At 39.6% G+C, this 17853-nt stretch overlaps 1 protein-coding gene across 1 annotated transcript; it reads left to right on the top strand.

Annotated features, from left to right (window-relative positions):
• Positions 1-4154: 4154 nt before the first annotated feature.
• Positions 4155-17457, top strand: LOC310662572 (vomeronasal type-2 receptor 26-like; the record flags this gene model as incomplete). The annotated part of the gene is made up of 10 exons (XM_083409510.1): positions 4155-4316; positions 4633-5493; positions 5815-6042; positions 6722-6848; positions 7329-8207; positions 10293-10740; positions 12081-12258; positions 15202-15429; positions 16877-17003; positions 17390-17457. The coding sequence occupies 10 exons, from the start codon at positions 4155-4157 to the stop codon at positions 17455-17457; spliced, it is 3306 nt and encodes a 1101-aa protein (XP_083265636.1).
• Positions 17458-17853: the final 396 nt, after the last annotated feature.

Raw genomic sequence — 17853 nt, 5'->3', positions numbered from 1 at the left:
AAGAATACGTCCACCTCTTCATTGTGCATATATGGAAATGCTGATGCTACAGATCTTGTGAGAATTTGAGTATGTGTACTTGCTGAGGCAAAAATCTCTGTTCTTGTTGGTAGGCTTGTACCAGGTACAGCCCACCCTACTAGGTTGTCCTTCTTGAGTCTGCTGTCATTTTCTGCTTCCCTATACTGAAGGTGAGAAATGCAAGCCAGGACAGGCTTGCATCAATCAATCAGTTCCTCTCAAAATGGCACAGGCCTACTGTGTCAGTCCCCTTTCCCTTGCCACTGCTTTTCATTCTGCATGTAAAACTTTTTAATTTAGAAATATTAGAGCAGGAATACTTGCCTATGCAGACATCCCTGCTCAAATAATTGAGCTCAGATTACCTATAGTGATCCCATCTTGATTCTGTGCACAAATTATCTACATATGCAGTTCCAGAGAGATTGAAACAGGACCCACAGCTGATTCTTCTTGTAATGTTTTTCCCTCATCCTTATATAGCTCAATTCATGATGGGAATAAATTGGGAATGAAAGGTATCTCAAATCATGAGGGCAGTGACAGAGGCCCGACCTGCATTCTGTTACACAGGCTTCCTCTTCTTAAACCAACCATGCATCCAGCCATAAAACCATAAAAATTTAAGTTTATCCTAAATGCATAAATCCCTGGTTTCACAAACATCAGTTACAAACATTAAGATGACAGTCACAGTAAAGTCATTTACTACACATGTACTGAATTATTAATTGAAGTTAATTAGTTGGATAAGTTACTTTCAAAATAAAAATGGATATCTACATGTCTCTGAGGCTGACCCCATTTGTGAAACGCATGTGAAACTGATTTGTATTAGTGGAGGCTGGTGGAACCTAGACCTGGTGGGGCACCTGGGAGGTGAAGTGAGTGATACCAGGAGGTCAAGTGGACAGTGCTTAGAAGGCCAAGGAGGCCCCATGGATGGCATCTAGGTCCCCATCCACCTCCCTTTTGAGTAATTTTGTTACATACCTACATACAAAAAAATAATATTTGTATGCCACCTTTCCACAGTTCGAACCATGCTCAAGGCGACTTAGAATATGAAAAATGCATAACTACAACACAACAAAAGCAAAAATAAACATGTTAGCATATGTTGCAATTATATCATATGCAAATCAAATTAATTCATTTATAATAACAAAGTATTGTGAATTATACAATGGGACTTGATCTGCAGAAAGAAGAAGAGAAGAAGAGGAGTTTGGATTTGATATCCCGCCTTTCACTCCCCTTCAGGAGTCTCAAAGCAGCTAACATTCTCCTTTTCCTTCCTCCCCCACAACAAACACTCTGTGAGGTGAGTGGGGCTGAGAGACTTCAAAGAAGTGTGACTGGCCCAAGGTCACCCAGCAGCTGCCTGTGGAGGAGCAGAGACGCGAACACCTACCATAAAGCTTCAACTTCCCCAGGCTATGACTGAATTTAAATCTGGGCTTTCATCTTATTCTCAATAGTGTGGTAATGTGTATGCATTGCTACTCTGGACAGTGCATTGTTAATCATTGTAAGAGGGTCAATCTGCTTCCCAGGGTTAGCACAGGAAGAAGAACCTCTTTCAGGGCTCTGTGACAGCCAAGCTTCATTAGTATACAGCAGTGCCTGTTCTTAGTGGAATCCTGAGAGACTATCTCTAATTCTCTTCTGTATCAAATATGGGTGAGGTGTGGTTGAATTTAACTCTTGCTCTGGACAGAAGCAGCCTGGACTTACTCAGCCTTGTGTCACTTTCTATTTTATTTCCCAAAGAAAAATAATAGTTTTATGATTTAGAGGTGAGGGAACTCCTGGCAATTTTGTCATGCATCATCCAACTGCAAAGGACAAGTAGGGAAGTGATAATTATCCCAACTATGCCAAAATTACAGTTTTCCATCCTCTTTCACTATGGACATCTGGAGGCCATTAACATGATCAACAATCAGTAGGGGGGGGGCATGGTTATAAAACCTTCATCCGAACTGGATCTAGGAGTAGGCTTAGCTGTGTCACTCTTTCCTTTGAACATTCCCAGTTTATATATTAGGATATGCTTCCACCTCCTGAATCCATCATATTTTTTCATTCCTCAGATCATACTATGAATATCCATTTTACTTGATCCTTTCTGCTTGCCCACTTGATATTGCACCTTCCAGTGTCTTACCATGAAAATTAGGACCTCATTAAGGTGGTTTTAATTCACTCATGAACACCCATGTACAATGCTTCATAGCATTCTTCTTATTGGCCAGTATCTTGTCTATTTTATCATAACTGCTTTTAAAATTCTAATTTATATAATTTAAAGATTGATTGAAAATATCGGGGGGGGGGGTTCTTTGCAAACAAAGCAAAACCATTGTTACCTTTAGCTGAAGAGCTATATACATACGGATTTCAAAAGAGGGGAGTGGGAAGCTTACTGTTCTCACTCACCTTTAAAGTGAGAAGATAATTCACTGTTTAGGGATACTGATGGACAAGGTGTTATTATTAACAATAAGAACAAGTGCACAGTTTTTGTTACGCACCAAGCTGAAAACCACGGTAGCTACATTCTCATCTGTTATTCAAGAAAGGCTGTAGCAAAGTTGGGAATACCCACATATACTGCTATCGTGGGAAGTATGGGAATCTATGTTGGGAAAGGACATTTTGTCATCAGAATCATGCTAGTGGTTGTGTTGCTGCTCGTACTGTTATGTCATTCTGTATGCAAGACACATTCTATTAACTGCAGCATATATGATGATCCTCTCCCTATTCCTCATGAATTTTACCATCCAGGAGACCTTATCATTGGTGGGATTGTTTCTCAAGTTATCTTTCTCTATGATGACCTCCTTTTCACTGAACAGCCTGACCAAATCTTGATCAATGAACCTATGTAAGTCATTTCTGTTTCTCATTCTGTAATATGTTTAGACAAAAGTTGCTGAGAACACATGGTTATGAAACACCAGGCTTAAGAATCAGCCTTGCTTTTTAGTGTGCTAAAAATTAAGTCGCAGATACATCAAGACATTAACCATAAAACTATGAAGATAGCTAAGACAGTTGGACAGATATAGCCTTCTATATTATACTGATAAGCACATACTATGACTAGTATGTTTTCCGCCACAATCACCCTTGAAATGAATGGACCTTTTCCATTTCTATAGGATATGGAAGATTATGTCCTTGTTTAGATGGTTTGACAACCATTTCTGTTCTTTCCACAATTTGTTTCCTTTCATTATTTCCCTTCATCTGCAAGTTCTCACATGCATTCCCAATCTTCTTCCTTTTTATATTATATTTTATAAGTATTGCCATGTTTAATTTCTCCTGTAATTTTCACCATTACAGTTTCTCAGCCTGTTCCCATCTCACAAAGGGACAAGTGCTGAAATTTGAAGTGCACTTCAGAGGTACCCTGAGTCAAACATGATTCCTTTAGTCATGTGGGAATCACAGAAATAGGCAAGAACATGTATGATTCAGGGTATAACTGATTTTACCTTACTGTATATTTCTTCCTTTGTTGGATCTGTGGTTAAAGAGATTCTGAATGGTAGGAATGTATTGATTGAAAAAAATATGAAGATCACTGGAGAGGACACTGGAGAGTGGGGAACCTGTGGCTTTTTGGATGTTGTTGAACACCCATCAACTACAAGCATCCTAGTTACATGTCATGGATAATGGGAGCAAGATATAACAGACATAGGTCCCACAGACCAATTGTAGGCAGAGGGAGTGACACTAGTAACTAAAGGTAACAGCTGATTAAGCACCAGAATAATCCTAAAACATTCTGACATTTTGCTTTTCAATTCATGGGGAAAATAGCTATTTTTCATGTCTTATCTTTTTTCCACTGCACTGTATTAAGCTATCTTAAAAGCATTTAGATGAATTATGACTTAGATGAATTATGAAGCGTTCAAAAGCATTTTGCGATTGTTATTTCTGTTGCTGTTGTATTACTAAACAGCTGCAACGCTTTTTATAGCTCAGTGCCAAAGAACTACCAGCACATCCTGGCCTTAGCATTTGCTGTTAAAGAGATCAATGAGAATCCCAAAATCTTGCCAAATATCTCTCTGGGATTCCACATCCTCAATAGCTACTACACTGCAAGGATGACCTATAAGGCAACCCTCAACCTGTTTTCTGCACAGCATAGATTTGTCCCCAATTTCAAAGGTCACAACAACAAGAATCTAATAGCTCTCATTGGAGGAAGTATATCTGAAATCACTGCTAATGTGGCCATTGTTTCAGCAATTCAAAAGACTCCACAGGTAAGCTATGTGTATGCAGATTTCAGAACTTTTGCATACCATATTGATTTCTGCCTAGCAATTTAAAAAGGTTCCCATGATATTTTGGTTAACAGAGTGGTTAAATATGAGCTAAACAATATCAAGTGGTAAATAACTTGTTTTTAAAAAGGTTAGTCAAAGAGTACTCATCAACAGATCAGAATGCTCTAAAACTGGATTTCCTGCATTATCTGGGAACACTGGGTGAAATGGCCTCCAAAAGCCTTTGAGTCTCTAGAATTCCAACATAATCCATCTTCTTATGATTCATTTGATTTTTTTATTATTATTTCAGCTCACTTATGGATCATTTTTACCACCACAAGGATCCAAAATGCAATTCCCATTTTTGTACCAGATGGTCCCAAATGAAGTCCACCAGCAAATGGGAGTCATGAAGTTACTTCAGCATTTCAGCTGGACATGGATTGGGCTCTTGGCTGTGGATGATGACAGAGGGGATAGGTTTTTGCAGACAGTTGTACCAATGCTTTCCCAGAACGGCATCTGTTATGACTTCATAGTAAGACTACCAAAATGGAATTATGTGGATGAGTTGATAGAGTTGCTTATACAGCAGTGGCAAAACTATGCAATGGTCATTCAAAGAAAAGCCAATGTGTTTTTTGTATATGGAGAACCTCCATCCTTTCAGGTTGTGAGAACGTTGCTGTTTCTAGCACCCTTCTTGGCATGGCCACCTCTGGGAAAAGTGTGGGTTATTACATCCCACTGGGATTTTGCATCACTCTCTGTTCAGAAGATCTGGGATATTCAAACCTTCCATGGTTCCATATCATTGACAGTTCATTCAAATCAGCCATTAGGATTCCAAAGGTTCATTCAGATCATAAGACCTGCCTGGGCCAAAGGAGATGGTTTCATCCAGGACTTCTGGGAACAGACATTCAGCTGTTCATTAAGAATGTCTAAGGGGCTGGAGGAAAAGAAGAACAAATCCTGCACTGGGGAGGAAAAGCTGGACAGCATTTCAGGGGTTTTGTTTGAAATGAAGATGACTGGCCACAGCTACAATGTCTACAATGCTGTCTATGCTGTGGCACATGCTTTACACGCAATTTACAAATATAGCTCCAAACACATAAGAATGATAAAAGGAGACAGACCGGCAGTGCAAGATGTACAGCCATGGCAGGTAATTTCCTCTCAACACTTTAAAAAAAAAGCAAATAATAATAATAATGGGCTAGTTTATTATTCAGAGGTAAAGATAAATCTTAAGTCAGCCTTTAAAGAATCCATTGGTGGTTTTCTTCTTTTCTTCTTTGTTTTTCAATACAATTTGATACAAAGTGTTTCTTTAGCCACTCACTTGGAGGCAAATGTAGATGAATATCCATTAGAATTGTAAAGTCGCCACCTGCCCCCAACCTCCCAAAATATATTTCAATGGGATGTCCATTGAAATACATTCAAGACTTAGCCGTCTCTTTGTTCATATTCTTTTTTAACCTAGGTCCATCACTTTCTAAGGAGCATCACATTCAATAACACTGCTGGAGATTCTGTGTGTTTTGATGAAAATGGAGAGCTCATTGTAGGTTTTGATGTTACAAACTGGGTGGTGTTCCCCAATGGCTCAATAACCAGAGTGAAAGTTGGAAGACTAGAACCTCAGGCTCCTCCAGACAAAACGTTAACAATTAATGACGACCAAATTGTTTGGCATCAAAGCTTTAACCAGGTTAGACATAAAAGCCTGCTTTTCATGTGATGAATTGTGCAGGGTAGCAGTTTTTAAATGAATAAATTACACGCACACCCCTTTCTTGGTAAAGATGAAAAATGTCAATAGCTCAAACTTGTTTATTTCACCTGCATTATCCTACTTCTTGAGTGCGCTCATGATATATTTTTGACCCCATGTGTTCATTCCTTTCTTTTCTTCTCTTTAAAGAAGGCTTTCTCCCCAACAATGCCACTTGTTTTGTGATCAAATTATGTTAAATAAGGTTGTTGATAAAATAAAATAAAACACCTGGTTGTGTTCCCCTTTTAACGCTATTAAAATGCATTCAGATCATGAAATCTCTGGCAGCCCAAGCAGATCAGCTTTGCAGAGCTCTACCATGACTTGATAAAACTCAACTGGATGAGATTGTCACAGGCTGGAAAATACCTTGGATGGCTAAGAGAGATCTTATTTTTTGCCCCTGCAAAACTTATGTCAGCCAGAGAAACTGAATTTCTTATCTGTCTTTCATTTCAAGCTGAAAGAGAATTCTGGTTGAGGCAGGTATAAATAAGTGCTTGAAGTTTGGGGAAAATTCATTGGCATCTCTTCTGCCCTCAGTCAATGTCAACAGCCTACTATATGGAGGTTTCAAGAAACACTAATCATCCTTCATACATCCTTCGTACAGGTACTGCCACTTTCAGTCTGCAATGACTACTGCTATCCTGGATACAGCAGGAAAAAGAAGGAGGGGCAGAAATTTTGCTGCTATGATTGTGCTTTATGTCCAGAAGGGATGGTCTCAGGCCAGAAGGGTAGGAGACATAACATATAGTGATATCAAGGAATGTTGATAATGCAACATACTTATCAGGCACTCATTTGAAGAATGTGCAACCTTTGCATGTGTATATAGGGTGGCTCCCATATGTTTATCTCTTTAATAATCTAGGGCTCGCTGATTTTAAAAAGCAGCAAGCAACTAAACAAAAAGAGACAATTCATTAAAGATACAGGAAATATAAAAACTGTCAGCATCATGACAGACTGACAGACCAAATGCTTCTTAAAAATAAAAAGAGAAGATGGGGCGAAGCAGGCCTCCCTCTGCCGCTTAAATATGGCTACTGAGATGGCAATCCTTTGTCCCACCCAATCATATCTCAAACACAATGAGAAACTCTCCAGGAGCTTGTAATGCATGGAATTACATTTATCTGAGCTTATTAAAAATTAAATTAATAATAATAACAACAACAACAACAAACACTTAAAGCTCTTCCTTTTTTCCCCAGACATGGACGCCTGTGTCAATTGCCCAGAAGATCAGTATCACAACAAGGACCAAACTCAATGCATTCCCAAAGTTCTAAGCTACCTGTCTTACAAGGATGAATTGGGGATTGTCTTGGCTATCTTAAACATTTCTTTCTCTTTCATCACAATAACAATACTTCAAACTTTTATGAAACACAAGGACACTCCCATAGTCAAAGCCAACAACTGGACTCTCACTTACACCCTCCTCATCTCCCTCCTCCTCTGTTTCCTTTGCTCTTTGCTCTTCATTGGCAAGCCTGGAAAGGTGGCCTGTTTTCTCCGACAAATCATTTTTGGCATGGTGTTCACTGTGGCCCTTTCTACCATTTTGGCAAAGACTATCACTGTGGTTCTGGCATTTATGGCAACCAAACCAGGATCTAAAACAAGAAAATGGGTGGGGAAAGGACTGACAAATTCGATTGTTCTTTCCTGCACCTTTATTCAAACTAATATATGTACTATTTGGTTAAGTATTTACCCTCCATTCCCAGATGTGGACATGCACTCATTGAAGTGGGAAATCATACTGGAATGTAATGAGGGTTCGGCTACCATGTTTTACTGTGTCCTTAGTTATCTTGGCTTCCTGGCCATTGTCACCTTCATTGTGGCTTTCCTAGCCAGGAAATTGCCTGACAGTTTCAATGAGGCCAAATTTATAACTTTCAGCATGCTGGTGTTTTGTAGTGTGTGGTTATCATTTGTACCAACCTACCTAAGCACCAAAGGAAAATACATGGTGGCTGTGGAGATCTTCTCCATCCTGTCCTCTAGTGCTGGATTACTGGCTTGCATCTTTTTCCCTAAATGCTACATAATTGTCTTGAGGCCTGAGCTAAATAGTAGAGAACGTATAATGCAAAGAAAAGTATGAAGAAAATCTAACTTCAGCTTTTAATGAAGATGCATTTTATTGTTTTATACAGTTACTATGACCCCTGAATCATGCTCATGCACATCCTGACCTCTGATGCTTGTTATCTTGCTTAGTCCCCAAGAGGGAAAATGACCTTAAGGGTCAGGATAGGATAGCATGCAACAGCTGCAGCTCCAATGAGAATGGAAAATGTCCATGAGATCTCTCCTCCTTCCTCCATGACTATATGTAACGTAAATAACATGCTGCCAATATAGTGACGCCATGCTGTTTTCCTCCAGGGTTCATGGGGGCTAGACAGTACAACTCATCTCTGTCATTCCTGGCTGCATAGACATAATGCAGAAAACATTTTGTTCTATTTACAGATATTTGAAGACTTGTACTGGGAAAATAAAGCATTTAAATTGACTTGGAGCTGGCTGGAAATGTGTTTCCTTATTGTATGAAATATCTTTCCCGCCCTTCTGTCCTTTTCTCACACCTGACTAGTTAAGGTCCTCAATATGTGTCTGCATGAAATGATGCTTCCAACAAGTCCAATGGCAGCATAGAAAAACACTATTAGGGGAATGTGTATGCCCATCTAAATAGGCATTCTTGTAGCAATCAGAATGGGAAGGGCTCCCCATCTCCCTCCAATATTATATATAAAGTGAAGACTCTGCCAGTATAGCGATTGTGTCTTATTCAATAAGGAATCATGGGAGTTTTCATTCAACTCTGTCTGTTTTTGTAAGGATGGTAAAAGTTGAATTACAATCCTGATGATCGCTGGAAGAATCAGCATTATGCTGACAGCATCTTGGTTCCTTTACAAAGGAAATAGGAGAGGTCTGTTAGCTCTATTTGCAATGCATCTTGGGGTATCAAGAAAGAATAGAAGGCAATAGAAGGAATCAGGACCTTCAAGAGTTCAAATAAAATGAGGCTACTATTCATAAGACATACCAATTGGCTTAGGACGTGTTGAAAATGTATTTCATGTGTTTCCTTTGTGCATGTAATGTAGCTTTTCTTCTTTGTACATTTTCTCACATAACTAGCTAAGGCCTGTAAAAGGGATCAGCACCAAATTCTGCTTCCAGCCAGATCAATGGCAATGTTAATGAATGTTGACATGGAAATGTGTAAGTCCATCTAAATGTGCTTCCATACTATCTCCTTTGTGGCTTTGGCCCCCAAAATGCTGCTGGTTTTTATTGAAATGGTGTTGTCTTTTCTAAGATCAATTAAAAGAGACTGCACACATGCCGTTGTTGTTGTTGTTGTTTATACCTTGCCACTCTGGGTGGCTTACAGCATATATAAAACATAATAATATGCCTTATTTCACACATACAAGTTTCCTCATGGGCCATGGGCCCCTGTCCCACCCCTGCATAGTCTGCTTTGGGACTCAGAAGGGTTTGTGCTGCTAGAATTGTGATTATTGCTCAGAGAAGGTGTATGTTTCAAAGGTGTAAAATATTCCTAGCAGCTTCCTAATACATGATGCAACTTTTAAGGGCAATGGCACTCTCAGGAAGTGATCATCATCCCTATCATTATCAAAATTACTGGTTTCCAGCCTCTTACACAAAGGACATTAAGAGCCCATTAACAGGACAAACAATCACCATGAATTGGGGCGCAGGGGAGTTATGAAATCCTCATATTGTTCAGAGCTGAGCATAAGCATAGTCAGGGCTCTGTATCCTTTTGCATAATCATTTTGCCATAATATGCTAGGCCATGATTCCACCAGCTGATTTTCCCATGTTTTTAGCCCAATTAATATACCATGAGTATTGCCGATTATCATCCTTTGTCCTTGTTCACTTAATCCTCCACTTTAAAGTTTTTGAATGTGAAAAATAAACCTAATTAAGGAAGCATTAAATACCTAAGTCTTACCGCACACATTCCTTTACTGTAATATAGCTTATATTCCATTGGACAAATGTTTTCCAGTTCTCTTGATAATTGACCATTATCTTCCCTATTCGAACTCAAATATATATAGTTTGTACAAGGATTTTAAACAGAAAAAACTTACTGCTCTCACTCCTCCTTAAAGTGAGGCGATACTATTCATGGACACTGGTGGACAAGGACCCATTATTAACTACAAGACCAGGATACTGGTATGCAGATTTCCTACAAGGCCAAATTGTGAATCAGTGTAGCAACAGAACTGTCCACCATTCAAGGAAGGCTGGAGTAAAACTGGTAACAGCTACATATGATGTTGTGGTTGGAAGCATGAGGAACTTCTACATGTGTAGGAAAAGTTTTCTCAACAGGATCATGTTGGTGGTTGTGCTGCTGCTTGTACTGCTGTGTCATACTGTATGCAAGACAAATTCAATTAATTGCAGCATATATGATGATCCTCTCCCTATTGTTCATGAATTTTACCATCCAGGAGACCTTCTCATTGGGGAGATTGTTTCTCAAGCCTTCTTCCTCTATAATAATCTCTCTTTCATGGAACAGCCTACACAGGTTGCAATTAATGAACCCATGTAAGTCATTATTTATTTTCTCTCACTTCCTCTTGTTCTGTAAAATGCTCAGTCCATTAAAACTGGGGGGAAACCCCATCAATATGCAGCACTGTGCTTAATTTGTTTTTAGTTTCTGGCATGAGAAAAGTGACATTCAGGAATATTTGAGCTTGATTTTTAAAAATATTTCGTTTCATTTTAATTGATTTGTTTTGGGGGGAAATGATTTAGAAAAATATTTTATTTTTCCTTGAGTTTTCACCCCTGCAGTTTGCCCACTCTATTTCCATATTACACAGAGACAACATCAGGGATGGTGCTGAAACTTACAACATACTGAAAAGGGTCCCACAACCAAATATTATGCCATAAGAAGGTTATGTGTATGCGTCACACATTTGCAAACACTATCTGGTCCACCTTGTCCATAATTTTATGTGCAAATGTGCACTAATAACATAGCGTATGGATGGATGTGTGTGTGTGTGTGTGTGTGTGTGCTGCAATCATATGAGTTTCTTTAACTTTAGCCAATTATAGTAATAAATGCATTAAAATACAAGTGCCCAAATGTGTTCTTGAAATGCTTTCATAGTATTGTATATATCTCATTTGACTGAATCTTAGTACAGAGTTCCCAGTGATAGGAATGTATTGATTGAAACAACATGAATGTTACTGGAAAAAATATAGTATTTGGGGGGCAGCGACACTGAAAGATCTTCCCAACAATGTTCTTGAATGGTAGATTTATTTTGATAGTAGGAAACAAAATTAAGTTTTGGTAGGTGAAAAACAACTTAAGCTTTCTATGAATAGGAACTAATTAATATGTGACTTGATCTGTAGGCTAGCCAGTCTTTTTGTAATTGTTTTCAAACTCAGGAAAATATATTTATTCTCTGTTCCAATCAACCACTGTGGGGATTCTGAATTTTGAGGGTATAAACTTATTTCAACATTTTTTCCTGTATTACTTTTAGCTTTCTTTTAAAACACTTGCTATAACATTCTATCTTATGTATATGTGTTGTTCTAAATTCATCTTAATTTGCTTTGACATGATATAGTGTGAAGACTAATCCAGTAACTTCTATTCCATTCTATTATATTCTATGGTTTTAACCAAATATTGATCTTAAAAGTGGGCAGGTGAATGATAATGATGAGTACAAATGCATTATTGCTGCTCCTGTTTGGTGGTCTTCTTCTTCTTCATTAAACAACAGAAACTCTTTTTACAGTTCAGTGCCAAAGAACTACCAGCACATCTTGGCCTTAGCATTTGCTGTCAAGGAGATCAATGAGAATCCCAAAATCTTGCCAAATATCTCTCTGGGATTCCGCATCCTCAATAGCTACTACACTGCAAAGATGACATATAAGGCTACCCTGAGTCTGCATTCCACCCAGCATAGGTTTGTCCCCAACTTCAGGGGTCATAAGCAGAACAATCTGATAGCTCTCATTGGAGGGTGCATCTCTGAAATCTCTGCCAACATTGCCATCATTTCAGCAATTTGCAAGACTCCACAGGTAAGTCATGTGCATGTGAGTATGGAGATTTTGCAATGGTGGTACACTGGGTCTCCACACTGGCCCTGCACAGACACTTCCTCCAACCACAAGTCCAATACCTCTGCCAAAATAACCTCACTCCCAAATCCACCTTCCCCTTCATCCCCTATAGGGATGTGGGTGCTGCTGTGGTCTAAACCACTGAGCCTCTTGGGCTTGCTGATCAGAAGGTAGACGGTTTGAATCCCCATGACAGAGTGAGCTCCTGTTACTCTGTCCCAGCTCCTGCCAACCTAACAGTTCGAAAGCACGGCAGTGCAAGTAGATAAATAGGTACCACTGTGGCGGGAACGTAAATGGTTTTTCCATGCACTCTGGTTTCTGTCTCGGTGTTCCGTTGCTCCAAAAGTGGTTTAGTCATGCTTGCCACATGACCTGGAAAGCTGTCTGTGAACAAATGCCGGCTCCTTTGGCCTGAAAGCGAGATGAGCGCTGCAACCCCATAGTCACCTTTGACTGGACTTAACTGTCCAGGGGTCCTTTACCTTTACCTTTATAGAAATCTGCTGGATCTGTGGGAATTGCAAATGGTCTGCAAAAAAAGAAACGAAATTTGGAAGTGAAGGACTCATGTCCTTTCAAGATCCCATGAACCAAAGCTTGAAACCTGTCTCTCAAGAGGATGAAGTGTGGGACTGTGTATGGGGGAGGGGGGAATGTACTAAGAAGAGTCATTGTGCTGCTGGTTCTTCTAACATCACCCAAAGTTGCGTGTCTGCACCATTTTGTAGTTCTGTCACTTTTAATGCTTTTTTAAATGTGGCAGCCATTATGCCATAGCCCCATCTTATGCTATGCCACACTGCCACAGCAGTCATTCTGTGACTAAATTTGCCCAATTAAAGTGGAGTCCGTTGCACTACCACAACAGAACTTTTTGCAGTTAGTAAAGTAATGGGAAAGTCATTGAAAAAATCATTTACATGGATGACATGTAAACCATCCCCTAAGCAAATCAGGATGAGTTTGGAATGAATGCTCATTCTATTATAACTTCCCTGCTAACAAATCAGAACAAATGATCAATAACTAATGGACATAGTCTAACTACTGTGTAGCCATGTTCAAGCAAGTCAGGATAAATGGTTAATAGAAACAAGTCATTTCATTGTCTTCGGATTATTAATTATTTCTTCTTCTAAGTGTGCTATTTTATGTGATGACTTCTTGTTTTAAATGAATTAAATGCATAATAATAATTAATAAAATAAGATGGGATTTTATTTATCATGATGTATGTTGTACTTAGGGACGCGGGTGGCGCTGTGGGTTAAAGCCTCAGCGCCTAGAGCTTGCCGATCGAAAGGTCGGCGGTTCGAATCCCCGCGGCGGGGTGCGCTCCCGTTGTTCGGTCCCAGCGCCTGCCAACCTAGCAGTTCGAAAGCACTCTCGGGTGCAAGTAGATAAATAGGGACCGCTTACTAGCGGGAAGGTAAACGGCGTTTCCGTGTGCGGCTCTGGCTCGCCAGAGCAGCGATGTCACGCTGGCCACGTGACCCGGAAGTGTCTTCGGACAGCGCTGGCCCCCGGCCTCTTTGAGTGAGATGGGCGCACAACTCTAGAGTCTGTCAAGACTGGCCGGTATGGGCAGGGGTACCTTTACCTTTACCTTTATGTTGTACTTGGTTTGTTTTTGTTGTTGTTTTTATTATGTAATTTCTTATTTTTATCTTGAATTTTTCTGTTGTGAACTGCCCTGGGATCTACAGATGAAGGGCTGTATACAAATTTAATAAATAAAAATTTAATAATAATAATTGTAATTCATGGTTACAGGACACACACACACCCTACCTATCCAGTGTTTCTAAGATTTTGCATTCTCCTCTAAATTCTCTGGAAAATGATTATACGTTTTATTTCAGCTTACTTACGGGTCATTCTTGCCACTACAAGTTTCCAAAATGCTATTCCCATTTTTGTATCAGATGGTCCCAAATGAATCCCACCAACACATTGGAGTTGTGCTATTACTTCAACATTTTGGATGGACATGGGTTGGTGTTGCTGCTGTGGATGATGACAAAGGGGACCAGTTTTTACAGACAATGGTGCCAATTCTTTCCCAAAATGACATCTGTTATGCCTTCATAGTAAGACTGCCAAAATGGAGCTATGTGGAAGAGTTGATAAACTTGATTTTAGAGCAATGGAAAACTTATGTAACTGTAATTGAGAAAAAAGCCAATGTAATCTTTGTATATGGAGAACCACCATCATTCCAGGTTCTGAGGATATTGCTGTTTCTAGCACCCTTCTTGGCATGGCCACCTCTGGGGAAAGTATGGATTATTACATCCCACTGGGATTTTGCATCTCTCTCTGTTCAGAAGATCTGGGATATTCAAACCTTCCATGGTTCCATATCATTCACAGTTCATTCAAAACAGCCTTTAGGATTCCAAAAGTTCATTCAGATGATAAGACCTGCCTGGGCCAAAGGAGATGGTTTCATCCAGGACTTCTGGGAACAGGCATTCAGCTGTTCATTAAAAATGTCTAAGGGGCAGGAGGAAAAGGAGAGTGAAACCTGCACAGGGGAAGAAAAGCTGGACAGCATTTCAGGGATTTTGTTTGAAATGAAGATGACTGGCCACAGCTACAATGTCTACAATGCTGTCTATGCTGTGGCACATGCTTTAGATGCAATATACAAATTCAGTTCTAAACATAGAAGAATGTCTGAAGGAGAAGAACAAGAATTTCAGAATATGCAACCATGGCTGGTAATTACTGCTCAATACATTTTAATATTTTCTCCTTTATTTCTGCAAATGCCCATGAAAACAAATGGATGAAAATGTAAAATTATAGACACCGCATATGGTGACTATACACTGTGAAACACAAAATAATTTCAAGATTTAGATTACCCTCTGTTCATACTCCCTTTCAATCTAGGTTCATCGCTTTCTAAGGAGTATCTTCTTCAACAACAGTGTTGGAGATACTGTGCACTTTAATGACAATGGAGAATTAGTTGCTGGTTTTGATATTACAAACTGGGTGATTTACCCCAATGGTTCGTTGGCAAGAATTAAAGTTGGAAAACTGGATCCTCAGGCTCCTCCAGGCAACAAGTTAACCATTCATGATGACCAGATTGTCTGGCATCAGAGCTTTAACCAGGTGAGACCTAGCTGCACATGTTTGACTATGTAAGTTTATCTTTAGCAACCCATCTTTCTCAATGATTCTCAGCTGCTGAATGATATTGGTTAGCATTTTAAAAACTTTTTTTAAAAAATCATAATTCCTTCTCCATAGTTTTTCAATCTGCAGCTTTACAAAGTCAAACTTCTCTACTATATTAGTATTGAACCATAGGCCTGATGAAGCATGCAGTAGATCTTTTACCTCACAGATTCATCTTTAAATTCATATTTAAAACAAGGAGCTAGGAAACCCTGCCTCCCCAATAATACACTTCTTGTATTGTTGTTTGATCATATAAGCCTATTTTTTATCTTTTTTGAAGTATCTTATTGCTTTCCAGCTTTATTTCTGATAAAATGCCACAGAACATCTTTTTATTTTGTGAATATGTAGGAGGCGTCAACCAGAATTTATTTTGAACCACCAATTTGAGTGCAAATGATCCCCAAGCCTGTAAAACAAAAGGATGTAAAACTAAGAACATTCCCTCTGATGTAGCTTACAGTTCACTTTAAGGTAAAAAGTTCATGCAAAGGTTATGCAGACCCAGGCTAGAAACACGTGAGGAATGAACTGTGAGTGAACTAAGCCCACCTGACCAGTTGAACAGGCGAGAATCTTAGCAAAGGATCTAAAAAGGAATGATGGAAGCCATGCGAAAAACTGGCATCATATACTTGCACCATGTGCATCTCGTGTCATAAATCATATCAGAAGGTACCCCTGCCCGTACGGGCCAGTCTTGACAGACTCTAGGGTTGTGCGCTCATCTCACTCTAGAGGCCGGGAGCCAGCGCTGTCTGCAGACACTTCCGGGTCACGTGGCCAGCGTGACATCGCTGCTCTGGCGAGCCAGAGCCGCACACGGAAACGCTGTTTACCTTCCCGCTAGTAAGCGGTCCCTATTTATCTACTTGCACCCGAGAGTGCTTTCGAACTGCTAGGTTCGTATCAGAACAGTTGTTTTAATTACTCTTACATCATAGATGGCTTATTTTTTACCAAATGGGGCTTTCCACATCATATACAGCTTGTCCTTTGGCCAATAAGAAATTTCCATGTCTTCTCTGTGAGAGAGGAGGGAGAGTAACTATGGGCTACATAAGCCTGGACTTAGCTGCATATTTTGCCTCAGTCCGCCTGGACTGGGGACCATAACTTAAGTTATTAAATAAAGGTGATTTTCCTTGAACTCTATTTGTCTGTTGTTTATCAGAATACCCCTGCTTACTTCAAAATGTTTCAGCTGTTGTTGTTTGGAAGAGAAGAAGATCTAATCTCTTAGAGCCAGGCTTATATTTACAGTCTGTGACCCCATGTGAGGCTGAATGGTTGGCAGAAGGAAATTTACTGGCGAATTTATTTTCCGTGGATTCCTCCTGCATCCTATTAACTATCTAACCTTCATATTTCCATGTAGGTGCTGCCTGTTTCTGTGTGCAATGATCACTGCTATCCTGGCAACAGCCGAAAAAAGAGGGAAGGAGAGTTATTCTGCTGCTATGATTGCGCTCCATGCTCAGAAGGGATGATCTCTGACCAGAAGGGTAGGTGTCATAAAGATATGGCCAAATTTCTAGAAAGTAACATTGGAGATTATTGGGTGTTTCTTTGGATTTGTATCTCTTGAACATATACTGAATGTAGGCAGTTTAAACTACAATTTTTAAGTTAGTAAACCACAAAGCAGTTTCAATGTACAACTTAAGAGTGGGAGTAAAATTTTATAAAAGACTTAAAAGATCCTTTAAAAGTGCCAAGAGGCAGCAAGGCAGGCCTCCCTTGGAAGGGATTTTCACACCTGTCAAAAAAGATCATTCACATGGATCTAACCCAATCATATCTGAAAAGTCAAAATTCTCTCTGGCAGAATTTAAGGCATGGATCAATTCATGTGGAATTATATAGTCATTTTGATAATATGTCCCTACAGTGTTAAAGACGTTGAAATTCATCACCCAGTTTTTTGAATTTGGCCCTGGAAATGGCCAAAGACAGTGAAGCTGTCTTAAGAGGACAGACATATTCCCCCAATAACAATTTCTGGTCAAGGCACTAGCTTCTATATTTTTGAATGTGTGTAAGGCAGCCCCAACGAGAGTATATTGCAAGAATGCCATCTCAATATAACCAGGACATGGATCCATCATTATGGTCATATTCATGAAAGAAGGGGGGGGCGTTGATTGAAGCAACAGGTACTCCATCCAAAACTGGGCAAGCACACAACACACCTGACTCTGGCAGTCAACAGGAGCAAAATTAATTAAATGCTATACATACAATTTAGCAAAATTTAACCAAGGGTGGTTTGTGCAATCTGTGTAGGCTGTGGGCACACCTGCTTTTCATTGGTTCTCCTTCTCGGCTGAATCGAGAACTGTGTATATGTCTCAT

Source organism: Podarcis tiliguerta (genome assembly GCF_965153285.1).
Source record: "Podarcis tiliguerta genome assembly, chromosome: 13".
NCBI lineage: Eukaryota > Metazoa > Chordata > Lepidosauria > Squamata > Lacertidae > Podarcis > Podarcis tiliguerta.
Note: the sequence above shows the minus strand (reverse complement) of the source record. Positions and strands in the feature narration are given on the sequence as shown.